This window comes from Nylanderia fulva, unplaced genomic scaffold, assembly GCF_048542155.1.
Source record: "Nylanderia fulva isolate GAGA-0341 unplaced genomic scaffold, ASM4854215v1 Scaffold50, whole genome shotgun sequence".
Lineage (NCBI taxonomy): Eukaryota > Metazoa > Arthropoda > Insecta > Hymenoptera > Formicidae > Nylanderia > Nylanderia fulva.
The window spans coordinates 1,058,908-1,078,240 of NW_028190588.1; the positions used below are offsets into that span (position 1 = coordinate 1,058,908).

General features: G+C 36.9%; 2 protein-coding genes across 2 annotated transcripts in view; one reads left to right on the forward strand and one right to left on the reverse strand.

Moving 5' to 3' along the window:
• The window catches only part of LOC114939834 (uncharacterized), a 56,400-nt gene extending 47,585 nt beyond the window's left edge, over positions 1-8,815 (forward strand). Inside the window, 5 exon segments of the mRNA XM_085487141.1 lie at positions 408-674; positions 1,384-2,985; positions 3,078-3,837; positions 3,839-4,420; positions 4,510-8,815. Of these exon segments, the coding sequence (XP_085343267.1) occupies positions 408-674; positions 1,384-2,985; positions 3,078-3,837; positions 3,839-4,420; positions 4,510-4,872 (3,574 nt within the window). The 3' untranslated portion in view covers positions 4,873-8,815.
• The window catches only part of LOC114939835 (troponin C), a 56,050-nt gene continuing 45,028 nt past the window's right edge, over positions 8,312-19,333 (reverse strand). The window contains 3 exon segments of the mRNA XM_029314266.2: positions 8,312-10,003; positions 10,346-10,402; positions 13,280-13,370. Coding sequence (XP_029170099.2) covers positions 9,921-10,003; positions 10,346-10,402; positions 13,280-13,370 — 231 coding nt within the window. The 3' untranslated portion in view covers positions 8,312-9,920.

A 19,333-nucleotide genomic window follows, 5' to 3' on the forward strand; every position in this document is an offset into this window, starting at 1 on the left:
TTACCATGAAGTACTCACGCGAATATTTCGACATGGCTTTTGTCAGGAATACTATTGCGGTGAATATCAAGGTACTGTTTTTTTAATAAAATGTCTAGCATAGATCCTTTTTCTATTTTATTAAATTACTCAATGTTACATATTTAATTAAAAAGTAGATGATATTTTTTATATTATAATAATATGTACAATCAATTCTAAAAACGATGCATTTTCAAAAAGATATTGCAAAAAAAATGTTTATTTTACAAAAACTACGAGAGTCTGTATCGTGCACGTATGAAACACCTTGTATACGTAATCAAAGAAATCTACAATTTTGTGAATTCGTCAATTATCTTTGCATAGTTACACGGTATGTGAATAGTTTTGCGCAATATTGAATGATTTTCGCTTTCTCTTTCCAGGCAAGTTTTATCCCACGTGCGTACAATCCCGGAATTGATTCTACTCGGCAGCTCGTCGCAGAACGTGAAGCGACTGCCCATCTTCTCTTTCATGGTACGCCATCCTCGCGGCACGTTTCTACATCATAACTTTGTCTGCGCCGTCCTGAACGACGTCTTCGGTATTCAAGCACGAGGAGGATGCGCATGCGCGGGTCGTTATGCTCACGATCTGATGGGGATCGACCGGGAACTTGCCAAGGAATACGAAAGCATCCTCTTGGAAGAGTATGTTTCCATTTTTTGAAGACGCTGTTTGAACTGCATTAAATAATCATTTAATTCTATTTATTTCCGGTAACGTCAGTTTTCTTTGTTATAAACTCATAAAAATGTATAATCGATACCAAAACTGATAAAAATAATTTTATGCAATAAATAGATTGAGTTTATTTCAATACAAGCCGAATATGTATAACAATTTTTATCAGTTACATAAGTTTATAGTTGAGATGTTTAAGTTATTGCGAATTTAGTAAAATATTAGAATAATATTTGAAATTAGAATAATATTGAAAAATGTCATACTGTTATAGAAAACATGATAGTTTTAATAACTATGAAATTTGATTTGAAAAAGAAATCCACGGAAAGAGATATTCACGAAATTCCATAGAAAAATTTATTTTATCAGAAATCTGAATTAATTCGCATTATATATTGATTTCAATGATTGTTACTTTTATCGCTTCGCATCGAATATGATACTGTCACGCGTGCAAAAGATTACATCGTATAGACTGACAATGCAGGAAGTGGTTGTCTACTAAACTCGATGCGGTGTAATTTCGCGTAATGGACACGTGGCGTAGAAATAGATGTTACGTCAACCGCGCGGCAAATCGCCGCGTCCAACTTGGCGCAAGATTCTATTTTTGATAAAAGTGTCGTGCACATTGTGCAGAGATATACTCTAATATGTACTGTTTTATTTTAGACAACGCAACGGCACCGAGGAGACTACTGCGGAGGGTCTCAGGCCGGGCTTCGCCAGGCTATCCTTTCCCTATTTTATGTCCGAGGCGGAAGTCGCCTTTGTCCTGGAAGCTCTCAAGATGGTGGCCACCGAGGGTTGGAAATTGCTGCCGCAATACGTGCTGAATCCCGATACCGGCGAATGGCGGCATCACACCAACAGCGTCTTCAAGGAACGCAAGTGGTTGGGCTCGATCAGATACACGGATGGCAAAATGAGCGCAACGGAGAGGCGAGTTTCCGGTTCCGGCGTCTTCCCGCAGACTTACGGCGATTGCCTTCAAACCGCCCGCAACATCTTCAACCGCGCGCGTAAAATGGCGCAGCGATATCCGCTCCAGATCGACAAGAGTTTCAATTTCGTCTGCCAGCGTATGGAAGCGTTACGTTGGTTTATGCTGCCGAGCGAAGCGCAGGATCTCCTTTTGGGAAATTCGCAGAACGTCAAACAGGACGTACCGTTCAATCCATTGTTAGCCTGGAACAGGTACAGCCGCACGAATGCCATCACGTGCCACGATAGTCTGGTGAACTGTCTGACGCTGACCAACGGAATTAGACGGCTCAACAGTGACATTCCGCGTACGGGTAATATGCTCCTCTCATCAACTTCGCCGAGACATCGTAGTCTACCTGCGCTGAGCACAGTTAGGCGAGCCATGATCGCGACCACGATCGAGCTGAGTCAGCCGTCGTCATCGAGCAACAGCGAAGAGGAGAGTCCGAATCCAAATGAACACGGCACTTTCTTCGGTGGACAACGATCACCCGCCACGTGTCCGAATTCACCGATGCCAGTCAGATTCGCGGTGGGCGAGGCCGTGACCACTTTGGGATCGATATCTCGCACAGCTGTTCGACCTACGAAGGAGCAGAGGGAATTGATAGATGCGAACAACGCCGGACGCGCTAGATGCAATTCTTTGGGAAGTACCACCGATGGATGCAACGTTCCAGGAAATCGCGTCGGTACCACATCGGCGTCTTCGCCGATTCCGCCGCTTCCCTTGAGCCCGCAGACTCTGACTAGTTTGGGACTGAGTACAACAAACGGTTCGTCGAGGCAGAGACGTCTTCACTGCAGCTGCAGCAGTCAAACGGAATTGAACTCACTGGAATTGGATTCCGCCGCCAGCCCGAGTCATTCGATTTCCTCCTTGAGCTATAATCATAATCCGGCGTCACCACCATCTTCATATTCGTCGACCAGTGATTATACCGAGAGATTGGTTGGCGGTGGTAGATCATCACCGATCTCCACGAGTACGAGCCAGAGATCCGAGGATGATCTGAGTGCATATGTAAAGGAAATGACCAAGGAACTAGCGACGGAAATAAAATCGGAGATTCGGGAAGTTATCTCTAAAGTCGATGACGCTCTGTCGGAGACGAATACATCCGAAAACACACCGCAACATCATTCACGAGCTCACAGCATGATTAATCAAACATTTATGGAGGATAAGCAGCAATTGAGGCATGACTCGTTCACAGCCAGTGACATCGCCGAATACTTGATGGAATTTTCGAAAGAAATGGCTAGCGAAGTGAAATCCGAGATAAGGTATTTTATTATTATTAATAAAAATATTATTAATAAAAATTTTTTAAATGTCATAATATAATGTGTACTATATATTGTAAACTTTTAAACAGGTGCATGGTGAACGCCGTTGATGGACTTCACAGGTATTCGCCTGATGCTTCCACTTCCGACGTTTCCTCAAACGGATGCGGTTCACCCGATCGAGGAAGAATTGTACTTACATCTTCGGCATCCCCGCGTCTTTCGAGCTCGAGAAAAAACGGTCAGATCGAGATCACCAGCAAGGTCGGCGAATTATCGCAGCAGGAAAGCAAGATGTCTAGTGAATGTTCTTCGGACGAGACAGTCATCTATGTGATGAAGCCATCCGAAAACGAGCAGATAGTGCGCAATCGCTCGAAGACGGAGGACGAGGAAGTGGATGTGGATGATTATGTGGATGATGATACACAAGAAGGACGTGGTGGTCTGGACATCGGCGATACCCGGAAGATCCTACCGAAGATCTATTCGGCTGTGAACTCGGTCAGTTCTCAAGACAGTGGTATAAACCTGTCCTTTCACGAGAGCGACAAATCGATAGACTCGCTAGATCTAAAACGAAGCAGCAGCGCTGAATCCAACTCCGCCAACAATCACGGACGAAAGCCTAGGACGACGTCAATGATGAGTTTATCGACTAAGAGTGGCAGCAAGCAACAAGCGCGTCAAAATGACAATCTCTCGGAAGATGAGGAATGCACGGGTGATCTGAGAGAGGAAGAAGGCGATGGTCAGGAGAAAAATTTCGAGGACGACTCAAGACTCGAATTTCCGCGAACTCAGTGGCACTGTCCACCGAAAAATGTTTGGAAACCTTCGGTGGAGGCTAATGCAGGAATTCGATATGATTCGGGACACCGACAGAGTTCTAGTTTGTCTATCAGCGAATGGCAAAGACTCACTGTCTCTTCTGCATACTCTGCATCAGTACAGATTTTACGCCAAATCGAAGGGGATTGACTTTGAGATTGGTGCGGCTACTATTGACACGGGTGGTTCTGATCCCTTGGAAATGATGAGTTATCTAAAAGCCCTGGACGTCCCTTATTTCTATGAGGAACAGGTGACAGATTCGACTAATGCTAACGTTGACAACCCGTTGGACGCCAGCATCGCCAGCGGCACTTGCAGTTTCTGCAACAGATCGGTCAGGACGCAATTGTATTCTTTGGCGAAACGCAACGGATATAACGTGTTGGCGCTCGGTCAACACTTGGACGATCTCACGGAGAGTTTTCTCATCTCGGTATTACACGGTGGTGTGTTGAGAACCATGAAGGCTCATTACTACATACGTCGAGAGGATCTTAGGGTCATCCGACCGTTTATCTACGTGCGGGAGAAGGCGTTAAGACAGTTTGCTGAAAGCAAAAAGCTTCCGATCTCGCGGGATTTAAAAACATTGTCTGAGGTAAAGTTCATGTATCTCTTAAAAGTTTTTTGTCGCGGATTATAAATCAACTAGATAGATTTTTATTAATTTTCTGCTTCTCATTATAGAAACAAAATAGAAGAAAGGAGTTGATGCTTCAGCAGGAACGCGCGTATCCCCGACTACATTGGTCCGTGCGCACGGCTTTACGACCTTTGATAACCGCTCACGGCCAAATCACTGCTTTTGATTTGACCTGCGGCGGAAACGGCGGCAACGACATCGTCAACAGTCCAAATAGCAGCACTAGCAGCAGCATAAGTAGCACCTGTAGCAGCACAAGCGGCGGCGGTAACAGCAACGGCAGCAATAGCAGCAATCAGCAACAGAAGCGACATCGGAGAAGCAAAAATAATTCCGTGGCGACTACCTCCTCGTCTCAGCAGACGACCGACGAGAACGACGAGACCGACGAGGAGCCCGTGCTTTGAGGCGGGCCTGTCGCGAGATGGGATCCCGATCGTCGCACGGTCTCATCCTCGCGTCCCCGTCGCAGGTGTCCGACGTCGACGTTCGCCCTCGTTCGAAGAAGACGATTGCGCTTCGCAGCCGCGGTGGCTGCCGCCAAAGCCAACGATCAAAGATGCGTCGAGCATGGCAACTGAGGCGTGATGGGGAAGGAGAAGCATTTAAACGCAGCAATTTCGCAAAGAAAATTTGAAGACTATTGTCCACTGAAATATTATTCGCGTGTGTAATCCTTGCTCGTCGCGCGAAAATGAATCGTTGAAAAGTGAAAAATCATTATAGTGCGAACAACCGTCTTATTTACTCGAGAGAAATGATTTTGTCAAGAACGATATGATCTCGGATACGAAGAAGTTGCTTTCCGCAATTGAATGGACGTTTTTTCGAAGAAATAGAGGAAAAAAGAAATGCGGTCGGCAGAATGTTACTTAATTGACGGATAATGTAAGGACTATGTAAGCATATGTCCTCTTTTGTGTTTACGATGAAAAAAACTTGCTTGCTTACGGATAGTTAAGCGTGTCGGCAGCTGATTAGCTGCTTTACACGGAGATACGATGCAATGATAATCGATCGATGAACCGATAAGGGACTGGATAATCGACGTTATATCATGTTCACATCGACACGGGACGATAAATAGGTCGTCGCGTATTAAGGGACGCGATACGCTTGAGAGACGCGATAAGCGATAGCTGCTTAATATTGAGACAGATATTATGTGTTATGTATCTTATATAGAGAAGAAGTCATGCAGCAGGGAGACCTAGAAATAGTTTCGTGAGAAGGCCAAAACCTCGACCGATCTCGCGAAAAAAAAAAGATCGTTCCACGACACTATTATATCTTTTTTATATACATATACATCATTTTTTATTTGATATGTCGCCGCCTTTTGTGTGTGTGGCATCGCTCTAATAATTAATAATTAATTGGGATCATTAAGATCTTGAAGATCGAGAGAAGTTTTGTGAGTTGATCAGCTCCTTCGATCCTTTTTGATATCTTTTTCTAATGCGCGTTTTTTGAATACGGTATATTTCAACTTTTTCGACGATACGACTTGACTTGATGGGCGTCATTTTTTTGCGGTCAAAAAAATGCGTCCCTCGGATGATCTGTCGAGAAAATTCTGTCGGTTCACGGAACGTCATTTCAGATGAATTGGATGCGATATCGTATTTGTTGAATCGGTTAGTCCTAACTTTCGACTAGCTCGATCAAATTTTGTTGTCGAGATAGAGATGCGAAAGGACCACGTCGAGAGGTTTTGACGAATTCTCACCTGCATGAACTTCGAAAAAAGAGACCCAGGTAGCAAGTGAATGATGTCATTAAACGTCAAAATGACGTCATTTTGCTACTTGGAGAGGCACTCATGCACGCACGTGATGCGTAAGACTTTAACGTATACGCTTCTCGCGAATAAAACGTATTAAGACATTGGAGATCGTCTAAATATATTTCCAAATAATAAAAAAAATTTGTTAAGACGTGTACTGAAATATGGTGACAATTAAGAAACGTTACAATGTCTTACTTTCTACGTGATTTGGATAATGCGATAAATATAGAAGCTTGTAAATAAAATTAATTTAAGAGTTTGTTAGAAGAGACAAGTTTTTTGTATCTATCGGATATAAATATCTCAATGTGGCGATCTCCAATGTTTTAGTACTGTGCAAAAACGAAGGCTTTTTCTTCTTAACTGGCATCACCGACAACACGATGACACAATAAAAACTGCGCTTCTTTTTCAATGTAAGTTTGTTTATCCGTGATGCAGCCCCATCTCCGCTGTGATCGATAAGTTAAGTTTCGATACAAAAAAAAAGACGGCAAATGATGAACGAGTTGCAAATAAGAGTCTGGATATATCGGCGGTTTCTTGAAAAATGTAATAACTTGATAGATCGTTGCATGTTACACTTCGATGGAATTGATGAAAAATATCAATCAAGTAGAGTAAAATGCTAAATCTTCGCGAAAAATTAAATTGAATTTTGATCGAAGATGTATCAAATTATTCTAATGTTTCGTCTAACGATAACAAAGACTCGAACACGATTGTATCAACAATTCGGGAATCAATTAATGTTGAATAAATGATTCCCAATTCTAAATCATAGAGACCTGTCTATTAGATAGACAAAGCGATAAAATTCGCGCAATAAAATGCATGTTGTATAAGAAAAGATTCCCATGGGAATTATTTAGGAATGGAAACGATTAAAATCGACAGGTATAATGGACAGAAGATGAATGATGTTACGTTGGAAGGGAAGCGCATGTAATTTGGACCATGTAAATGTCAGTTAATAGAGAATCAGCCGGATGGCATAAGAAAACTTAAGAAGATAGTCCGAAAAAAACTAATATCAAGATTTGAAAAAGGACGTCTCCGATAATATTATATATATATAATTCATAAGCCGATAGGCACCAATCGATTATGATACTTATAGCAGCAGTGGTCTTATGTTGTTCACTTCTCTCATGTTCGGCTGTTGTAAACGCTCGCTAATTGTTAGGACTATAAGTAAGACTTAAGACTTGTACGTAGAGATCGCATGTACAACAACGTGTACGCAATGTAGACGATGATCGTATAAAAATAATACGTACGTACCGTTTGTGTCGTACTCAGTTTTTTAAGGCGTTCGTTCATTCGTTTGTTCGTTCGTTCATTTATTCATTCGTTCATCGTTGAATCGAAGATGATAAAAGGCGGAATTAACAACCAAATGCGACAAGTGAAAAGGAAGTCTTGATCTATAATGAATCATTGCGAATAGATATTCTCATATTTTCCGAGAGTTACGAAAGGGACATTGTTACTGTAAAGATATGTAAGTTTATTTATCGCTAATAAAAATGAACGTTTAAGAAAAAAATATATACCCTTTTTTATAATTTAATAATCCTTTAATTCATTAATCAAGAATTTAAGATTTCGGAAGAATCGCGATTTCAGGAATGCTTTGAATTTTACATCTGTTAGTGTGGATCGGAGAGATTTAACTCTCGAAAATTGGAAAAATATCAGAATATAATCAGTGAAGAGGCACAAATTAAGATTCCTAAGAGAATCGTGCAATTGCAGGAATTTTTAGAATTTTAAATCTAGTAATCTAAACTGGAAAAATTTAATTCTCAGAAAATAGGAAAGTATCAGAATATAATCAGCAGAGTGGCACAAGTTTAAAATTAAAATTCGAAGAATCGCAATTCTAGAAATGCCTATAATTTTAAATCTGACAATTAACTCGGAAAAAATTAAATTCTCAAAAATATAAAAACATATATAGTCACTAAAAGGAAGATACAAATTGCTAAGAATTTAAATCCTCAGGGCTTCGGGAAATGGGTTAAAAGGAACGAAAAATGAATTCAACGACAAAATGTTTTTTAGCGATTTATTAAATCCTTTAAAATATTTTAAACAGCGTGCGGCTTTGTTATTGGCGTTAACAGTGATATAGTCGTTTAAGGTACATAATACGAGGCCCGAAGAGAGCAAAGCGAGCGAAGATCGACACAAGAATTCGTTCGCTCGTCCGGCTTGGACGCCGATTGATTTTAGGCGACCATCATTTCCGAGAGGGATCGTGGAAGGTCCATCGATTTGATACGATTATGCAAATCAGCGGGATTGATCGAGCGACGCGATCTTCCTTTTGGCCTCCTCTTTCCCTTCGCTCGGGGATCGCATCGGCGCGATCCGATCTTGAGAAGTGTGCGGTGCGTTTTTCTGTCTCTCTTAAGATTATTTTAAATGGAATATAACATTATCTAGTGTTAGACGCGAGAGTAAAATCGAGAAAAAGTCCACATACAAGACGGAATTCATTACGATCTAGTCGACCTTATATCTTAAAGTCGCCGAGAGAAGGACTCGGCGTCGGAGAGGACTCGGAAAAAGATAGAGCCGGCAAGAGAAAACGTTTGCCGCTCTTTGATATATCATCGAAGCAATAGGATCGAAAATACGTGCGAAATGAATTATTTATCTCAACTAGATTTTAAACATCTCTCGCACTTAATGCTCGCTTTTCGTGTCGCGAGAGATATCTCATACCCAACTCATTCATTGGGATGACACGAGCTGCACTTTTCGAATAACTTCCGCTTTTTTTTTTTTTTTTTTTTTTTTGCGAGATGAAAGTCACCATAGCCGACCGCTGATGATTTTTTTATCCATCGTTTTAATTAAATTTATGGCACGTTGCCAGAACCGCTTATCTCGTTGTCCAGGATAGCGAAATCGCACTGAGAAAGAGATTCGTTATCAACTACCTCATAATTACCTTGGTAGTTATCAGCGACTCGTTAAACGTGCCAAGAAACGCTTCTTCTAATCTCATTATTTTATTTCTGTATTCATTCAATTCAATTTACGTTGCAATCGGAATTTTTATTCAACTTAACGTTTTTAAATTAACCTATTTTCTCAAATAAAGCTTTTAATCTTTTTAAATATAACGTGTCATTTTTTTAAATTTTATTATAATATTTTTGGAATTATATAATTTATACAATATTCATAATGCGCTCATTTATCAGCAGACGGCTTATAATGACTAGTAGTCAAATAAGGTAGGTGACACTCGTGATTTATCAAGAATCCCCCGCTCGAGGGAAGCTCAATTTGTATCTGACGCATTTAATATATAATACATCAAAAATGCAAATTTGTGCTGCTGCACTCGCGATCATTTGCAGATAATGTGAGTTCAGTGCAGATATTTTACCTATTCACGATGCGCTTAGCGAGACTTTCGCGTTCCAGCGTTAAAATTTGATTCGAAATTGGAGAAGAAGGGTGAGAACTAATAAAACGTAAACGGGTTTGCGAAGTCAAAGTTGAGCCGCGTTTCGTTTGTGAGGCGCAATTGCACGCGATTCGAATTGCAAACCGTGAGAGAAGGAATATTTTGTGCAAGTCGAGAGATTGCACATCGTTTTTACCTGATCTGGCTTATCTAACAAAGAGATGAGGATAAACGTGATCTTAGAAGAGCGGAGATTGCAGCTCTTCTTCTTCGTCTTCTTCGTCTTCATCGATTCCCGGCTCGCCGAGAGCGTGAACGAATTCTGAAAAATATTATGAAATAGATTTATTATTAAATATTAAAATAAGAAAATTTTTCGTTGCGTCGATCTATTTTTATAATAAAGAAAAGAAAAAAAAGATGTATTTTTTTCTTTTATTTATTTTTCTTATATATATAGTTTTTAATAACTATTACTCGTTTATATAGATACTCTCTTCCCAAGAATTACAGTTTCTTTCTATTTTAGATATACAAGTCCATCGATCATCTTACGGATGGATCATGCTTGAGAATAAAAATTGAAATCTCCGTTTTACTGCTACATTTATCACCGTATTTTCTTTACAAGAGAAACTGTAATATAATGCAAAAGAAATCTTACCATAGAAATCAATGCGGCCGTCTCCATCCACATCCACTTCTTTAATCATGTCTTCAACTGGAAGCAAAACGAGAAAGCCTCTTATATCGCGCAGACTTTTTTTTCAGAATTACTGAACCACTGAATGAGAATCGTTGTTGGAGGAAGAAACTTACGAATATTTATTCCGAGGTGCATAATCGAGCGAATTTCCGCGTATTTCTATATTATCGTCGATTGCAAAAATTGAAAAAAAAATATATATTTTAGGGGTGATAAAGTTCGATGCGAATTCAAGAGAGCATTCCTGTCAGCTTCTCTCGCACAAAAATCCACATATATATTTTCTTGTAGTAATTTAATTAATATATCATAGACGCGTTCAGCAATGAGAATTAATTCGTATCACGAGTGCCGTCACCGATACCAAAAGAAAGATATTGCCGATATATACCCGCATTATTTCCAAGCAGAATTTATTGCTACGAAAAGGAATGAAGACGGCATTACGATCGTTATGGTACAACGCTGGCATTCGAGGACTTTTCTTGAAATGCCTTTCTGAAATTTCCAAAATTAATTTTTAATAATAATACAAAAAATTTATTCTTATTAAACATCTTCTATTTTATTATTATTCAGACTAATCAAACTTCCTACCTCGATCACACACATATCGTCTAAAATAGATATGTGGTACTTTGAAGATCTTTCATATTTTTAATTCAAAATTTATCTTCATTTATCAGCTTCTTTAATGCGATAATGTACTAATTAATGGTTCAAGGAACGATCTCTTAGTTGTTTCGAGCCACGTGTCTCATATTGCGTAAGCTAATGCTCAATCATAAAACTCGATGGAAACAACAATACATAATTTAATATAATGTTGCAATGTATAACATATATAACGTAGCAATGTTACAATAGTTTGCAAACTATAATTCTGCCAATTGTGGCGACTGTCCTGAACTTTGCGCGATTTAGTTTAAATTGATTGCGGCCAATCAAGAAACTTGTGTTGATCGTCGGTCGTGCGAGATTATCAAACTGATTTCCCGGATCGCGATAAACATATTCTACTTACGTTTTCGGTCCAGAAAAAGAACCACATTTTTCCGAGGAGCCGAGTCTCTATCGTTCTCGTCTTACCTTTGTAATCATGCCAACATATTTTTTGCAACGCGACCTATATTAATAATTATCAAATCATGTTCGAACAACAGTTAGGTTGATAGCATTTTTCTTGATCCACGATTCCTTGCTCCTCGTTCATTCTTACAGGAACGTAATTATAGGTAAGTATAATTAACCGCTCGCGCAAGAGTGCGTTTTCTTCACAGAGGGTCAATTATTTTTTGTTGAACGTTCTTTTAAATATATACGCTTTTACGTGCGCTTCACCGTGTCAGAGAAATTACATCGGAGCAATTAAAATCTGCTCGGAAGAAATTTTACCCGGGAAGAAACGTGTGCGTGAAACGTGACTTTTCTAAAATGCTCTACGATCTATTTTTAATCGCCATTAGGTGATATAAATTATTTGTACATGTTTACGGATCAAAATGTCATTTCTTGTCAAGTGAAAAGCATCGCTTGCTTTCGATAGATAGAGATACGTGTCGAGAATATATCGCGACTCTCGTGCATTTCCAAGACATTGGAGGATTCAATCAAGACGATTATCGTAATCGCGATTAATACCCGGTGTAGTTTCGAGAGGAAACACGTTGCGGATTCGTAACTAGTTGCGGTCCGGATTAATGAATACATGGCAATGTATTTCGGAGAACATCTATAATATAGAATCATCTAATTACATAATGTATAGATCTCTCTTATGGAAGCAAATTTGTACGTATATTAATTAACAGAATATTTTGTAATATTTTCCGAAAACTATATAAATTTATCCCCTTGAATATACGCTGTGAAATACGCGTGAAATTCGTGGAAATTGAATTATCAGTATAGTTAATTGGAAATATGTCTTGGAGATGATCCACGTAATTCTACGGCAATAGCCGCACGATAATCGATATTGTGGCGCGATAGGGTGTATTTACGATGACACGAGTGATTTAGTTGAGTTCATTGCTTGCTTTATTTGTGCAAACACTTGATTGGCGCGAGCGCAAGCGAAAAAGCTGACATTTTCACGGTAAAATAATCGTGGAGCGCGATAAAGACGCGATCTTTAGGATTTGCGATAGGCGTGTGTCAACAAGCGGAATTAGGAAATTCAAGTTTTGTGACTCCGTGAAATAACAAGGGCAAGTGTGCAAATAATATTTCAGAGCAAAGATAATAACTGAAGAGCGAATTGGAGAAATGCTACATTCGTGGAAATTCTGTTAAATATTACGCAAGAAGCAATATATACAGCACGGTTTTATTTGATTGGACCAAATTGCAATCCGATTTATTTTCAGCAAAGTCAGGTTTGAAAATGTACCATCAATTCTAGTTATTTAATTAATAAGCTTGTTTATATTTTAAAATAAAGTATTATCGAGAAATCATTGAAATTTAATTACTTTTGCCAAATTGCAAAATCGGATTTTGTTTGCTTATAAAATTATATTTGCAGATTTATGTTACTTTGTCATGAATAAAATCATTTCTATGTAATATCAGTATATATCAAGTTAATATAATAACGTTAATAACAAATAAAAATTTTTTATAAAATAATATTAAATTAATTGAATAGAAATTGATTCGAATAGTAAATTCCCAACTTTATACCATGAAACACATTTTCTGAGAATCAATCGATTTTAGGTGTGCCAATTTAGGAAATGGTCTACCTTATGGCTTTTATTGCCAAAGTTTCTCTTATCAAACGTATTTTAGAGAGAGAGAGGTATTTTAGACGGCAAGTTATACCCACGTAAGCGCGTCACGTTCATTGCAATAGAACCATCAATGAATACATTAATAGTTGATACTTACTTTCCTCCTCGGAAAGATCTTCTCCCAAACATTGCAATACCGCTCTAAGGTCCGACGCAGTGATATATCCACGATTGTGTTTGTCAAACACCTGCGCAACAAATAAACAGGGTAATCAATTCAGTCTGTAATTATGCAAGCTGTTGCTCATTTATTTTTCAATTCATTAGCGGAACATTATGTAATATAAAATATTTGCAACGGCAAGAAAGAAAAATTTAATTGCATGGTTTATACCGGTAACTTTTATTAATTTCTGTTTCTTTGAAATATGTTTGGAATAATCGCGACAGAAATCGATATCTTCTCACATCGAGTTTGTTATTACAACTTCTTCCTAAATTTCTTGCAATCACATGGTGGCTTTGGGGAGAAAAAAACGATACGATATTATTTTTTTCTTTCATCCTCATTATTACCTAAACAGAACCGTTTTGACAAGAATGTTGACCTTTCAATTGAGAAAAAAAACCGAGATAAATACAGATACGAAGGGACTACAGACGAGGGATCAATCATTCCTCCCTATTATTTATTGTACACACGTATGTCCATTCTAGTAACACAATTTGTACGAAATCGAAGCAAGCAGACGCGAATCGAATCGTCCAGACTCTTCTCAAAATAGAATTGGGATTGATGTTGCATCAGAGAATTGCTCTCTTTGGATGAACATTTCGCTGTATAAGCGCTCATTCTGCTACATTCAACAACAATGTCATCTTCAATGCTGCGACAGATTTATTGAAGCAATGATAGGAGCATTGTCGAAATTCGTCAAATTCGGACAAGGATTGTTTATGCAAAATTGTCCCTTCTTCGACACACGAGGAAGCTTGGAAACTGTAGGAGATTTACTAGAAGGGGTACTCTGGTATTTAGCGTGCAAGACAATGCAGAAATACGTGCTATTGGAAGCAATATATTGTTGCGCACGATATTACTAACTCGTACGAGCATCGCCAGCTTGTTTCACATGGCTTGTCTAAGTTACATTAATGAGAAGTTATTGCAAGTATAGAGCAGCAGCTTAGAATACGTCGTCGAACTACGTTTGCAATCTCCTCCTTGTTCGTTCGATATCTACTAGAGTATCCCTTTGTTCCTTTGTAGAGGCAAAGAGGCTTACCCTAAACATTAAACTATACAGCTTTTCTGCGTATAATTCAGAGAGACAACGTCTGTATGTTGCAAATTAGAGTTTTAGTAGAATTTTATTTTCTCACTCTGGCACTCTGATTTGAAACAGAAGAATCTGAAGAGAAGATAAATTGTAAAAATAAAAACAAAATTTTTCGTATAAAAATTTGATTTTGAAAAATTTGACTTTTAAAATTTTGTAAAATTAATATATCTCCTTTTTATCAAATTTAGATAACATATATATGTATAGGCATACAAAGATTATATAACGTCCTGACGTAAGAGATATAAGAAAAAAACTCACTTGATTTTGTGCAAAGTAATAAAAAATATTTCAGTTAAACTAAATGAAAAATTATATAAAATTTCAGAAATATTTATTTTAAATAAATAAATGACATTTTTGATTAATTAAAATTATTTTCTTAGTAATCGTTAAAACACATTTCTTAAGAGATTATTTTTGACGTTTTATATTTTATATTTTGATAACACTCACTTTCACAGGATGAATTTCACGATATTGAGATCTTTGAGAATTATAGAGAAGCCTAAAAAAACAGGAAAAATATAATCAATATTTCTCCATCTTAAAAAAGTTGATTTTCTTAAAAACAAACTTTCTTAAGTAAAAAATATTATTTTACAATTTCAATTTATTTTTTTAGGAATACGTCAATTTTAGCCTATATTCTTATATCACAATAGCCTGGCGATCCATTTTTTCTATATGGTACATACGATATATCTCTTACATATGTCTCATACATATACATACCTATATTTCATACATATGTATATAATTTATAAAATTCCATGATATATGAAGACATAAAAAATATGTATAATCTCTATATAATTTAGTTTAACTTATTAGTTATTATATATACGAATTTTATAAAAAAAAATACATCTGCATGTAGAAAAATTTTCCTACAGAAAATCGGTATAGCAATCAGCTCTTTTGCTATATCACAGATATAACTATGCTATTATATATTTATACATGTAATGCGAGTTAAAATGACGAAGTATATTTTTGCAGTGCGACGCAAAACTAACAGATAGGCAGATATTTGTCACTTTTCCTCGGTGGAAATCATCAAAGTGGTTCCGTTTCCGACAAAAGTCAGGGGAGAAAATGCCGCCCTGTGAAGAAAATGGGACATGGTAGGTTGAAAAAGAATCTCACGTCGAGGTGAAGTAGGTTCAAGTGATGTTGCTTATTACCATTCTCATCAGAATTTCGGAGGACTATTTTGGTTATACATATCTCTAATGCATCGTTATCGACTGACATTGCAATTGGCCCATCGTTACAGCAATTAGTGAATCGTTTAGTCCAGTGACCACTCGATTGTTCCGATTAATTGATGTTAAGGCTTGTTTATGTCGTACCATTCTCTTAGAAATGTGCATTGACAATTCTCCAAATTTATCAATTTAATTAGCGAAACTAATTAATGATAGTTATATTAATTATAATTGTTAATTAATTACGCTTACTTGTTATAATTAATTTAATTGTGACTATATTGGTTCTATCATCGATCGCAAAGTCTGAATTGCTTTACTGAAAGCAGCTAGTTTAAACATATATTTTCTCATATATTTCAAATCGGTGAAATCAATATTTTTATTTGCCCTACGAAAATAACGAGTATCAGTATTGCTAATAAAATGTGCATATTGTATACGCTTTTGAATTTCTCATATGAAACAGCTGTATAGATTTACGACATTAATTTGCATATCTCAATGTTAGGGACGTCTGTTTGCTTTTTCTCTTATTCTAAACTTCAGACCTTTACATCAAAGGATTATACGAAAAGTAAATCATTCCCTTTACCTCGTAGTAACATCACCTTTTCGATAAGAGTCAAAGAATATTACACGATTAACGCGTTCATTAGCATGCTAATGCAAACTGAGAAATCTCTTAAATTTTTTTAGAAAATGCACTTTACCGGTGTTAAATTTTCTCCCTCTCTCGGAATACGTTTTTTATTTTATTATTCTCGTTTTTATTTCAAAAGTTATCCACATGAAGATTTGAATCTTTCATCGGAACACGTCAACGCACATTTACATATTTCTTACTATAATTTACGATATATATTTTAAAGCTTGAATTTTTTTATAACACTTTTGAAACGACAAACGATTAGATTGTTCGTAGTTTTGCAACATTGGTATTACGAGTCTGAAAATTCCCAAATATACGTATATACGATATTGTTCCATCGATATCGCCGATAAAAAGACTTGTGCGTATAGTCGCAACATTTACTGCCGACGTTTTCGCGGTTTAACAGTCGAACCTTCGTGAAAACAGCTACTATTCGCGAATCTTCAACGACTCTCTCTTGCACTTTGCAATTCGATATTGCCTGCAGCGGATACATTCGATTGCTATTATTTGTTTTTGTAAGGTTGCATTTGTTCGCGGCTATATATTCGTTTTTCTCGCTGCTTTTATCTTGGCAGTCGTGTCATGTTGTATTCGCAGTTAGTACGCTATTTGTCTTTTTTTTTATTCGCCCCAAGGGAATTGTTGTTGCGAATTTTTGAGCCGTATACCACGCGTACTTTCTTTCTTTTATATTTTATTTCGTATTCTCGACTCCTTTGTGTTATGAAAACAGTTTTATCCTTTTATACTCGCAATTTGAGAGACTCTCTCGGAAACGATTAAATCGATAGTGCAATCGATGGTTAAAATTGATGGTATTTCCGGATAAATGTGGCTCTTGCGAAAATCATGATTTTGATACAAGGTAAATCTCTTTCAGATTGCAAATACAACACTGTTTGGATATTAGATTTCGCCCGGATCTCTTCGAACAACGGCGTTATTCCACGATGTAATCTCGCGTTTCTCTCTTTCTCACATGAGAAAACTTCCTCTCTTCTCTTCTCACGTCATAAATCTTACTATCTATCCGTGATACCCTTCGGCAGGTTGCGGTTGAATCGCCCATCCCTTTGCCCCTTCTTTTTACAGTTATCTTCGAGTTGCTCTTGCATCCCTGACCGCTTGTTTTCCACACCCTTTATACGTTTTCCAGTGGTGCTTTTCTCTCCTTCATTTTCCTTTCTCTCCTTCACATCTTTTATCCCAAATATGATACAATCTGACGGCGTCACGGTGGTGATCGAGTCGCGGAGATTAAAATATCGACTTTGTAACTACAATACATCGCGTTTGACCCCAATGTCCCGATCGTTAAACACTTTAGCGAGCTATGCAGTTTAAAAAGCCAAAAGAGCCTCTCTCGGAATCGCATTTCGTTGCTAGCAAGTTCTATACAAATGCGTGGAATACAAAGAATTTTCTATATAACAACATTACAAAGAATTTTGCGGGATTGGTCGCAAATTGTTGCAATATTTTCGACTATCTTGCGAGGATATGATAATTTCATATAAATTCATATACGTATAATTCTCTTAATCAAGATTATTAAATTAAATAGCAGAAAATTATCCGGAAGAATTTTTTTAATAAAAGCTTAATAGAAATTGATGATTAAAAAATTTTAATTGGTACGGTATATTTTTTATATAAAATAACTTTTTTAAATAAAAACTCAGAAATTGATTATCAAAACACTTTAATTGGTAAATATATATTTTTTTGCACAAAAGAGCGCACAAAAGCAAATTGAATAAAAGGTTCCCTATTAGATCCTATATGATCCTATAAAATTGCGAAATATCACAATAATTCTGCCATCAACCTGTCACTGGAACAAATTTAAACTCGGCGTTCTATTGTAAGCCCAAATAATACGTACGTGCGTGCCTAAGGAAAAACTCAAACAAATGATTGACATAATTCGCATAGATAGAGAAAAACGACGACAGGCAGTATCTGTATGCGTGCTGAGACTATAAGGATCATAAATTGTACTGTCCCCTATTTTATTCGCTATTTATATTTTTATTTTATTACAGAATATCTCACCCTACATCTCTTTCTCTGAAAAATATCAGTTTTTTAAAATCTTCCTAAAAATGATATATTATTTGCATGACTCAAGTTTTAATTAATTGTATATATGTATATTACATATTCTGTTTTCAATGTTGGTTAATAAATAATTTTATTACAATAATTTTTCTTGTAACTCTCTATAAAACATTTTATTAAATATTAATTTTATAACAATGTCGTATATGTATATCAATTTTGATAAAAATGCGAAAGTCAAGTAAAATTTTTCCATCTTTACGCAAATGCTTCGAATACATTTCAGAAAGAAAAAAATGAGAGAACGACTTGCATATATGTTAGAGGGAATACATCGAAAAATAACACCGACACACACAGCGAGAATTCGTCGGATAACCCGACAAGTGACAGAGAAGTAGCTCGAGAGAAATGTCGGTAGACAATTCGAAAGAATAGTCGTAGTAAGGGGAAAAGTCCTCCGCGAAGTAGACATCATTAGAATGTATTGTGGTGTAACAGTTTGGTACTCTTGTTTTCTACCACGCAGTGACTATTCAGCTCATCTAGGGTGGATTTTCTCTTTTCTCTTTTTTTCGCTTTCTTGTTATTCGGATGCTATCATCGATTATAACTATAAACGTGCTTTGTGAAAATTGACAATTTATTCATCGCCACAAACGCGAAGTCATGTTATTTTTTGTGTAAATCTTTAATTTTCATTATAAATGAGAAAAATGCCAAAGAGAAAATTGCTAGTGTGAGGACTAAATATTCAAGAAGAATAATTTATTAAATTGTAAAAACTTATTGAAAAATTCGCTAAGTATTTTATTTGACAAACGTAAATATTATACGTAAACGTCGTATGCAGAAAAATCAAAGCAAATGGAATAAATTTTTAATAAATTATTTAGATAAAAAAATAGCAAATGCTAAAATAATAAAAGTCTTGTTAT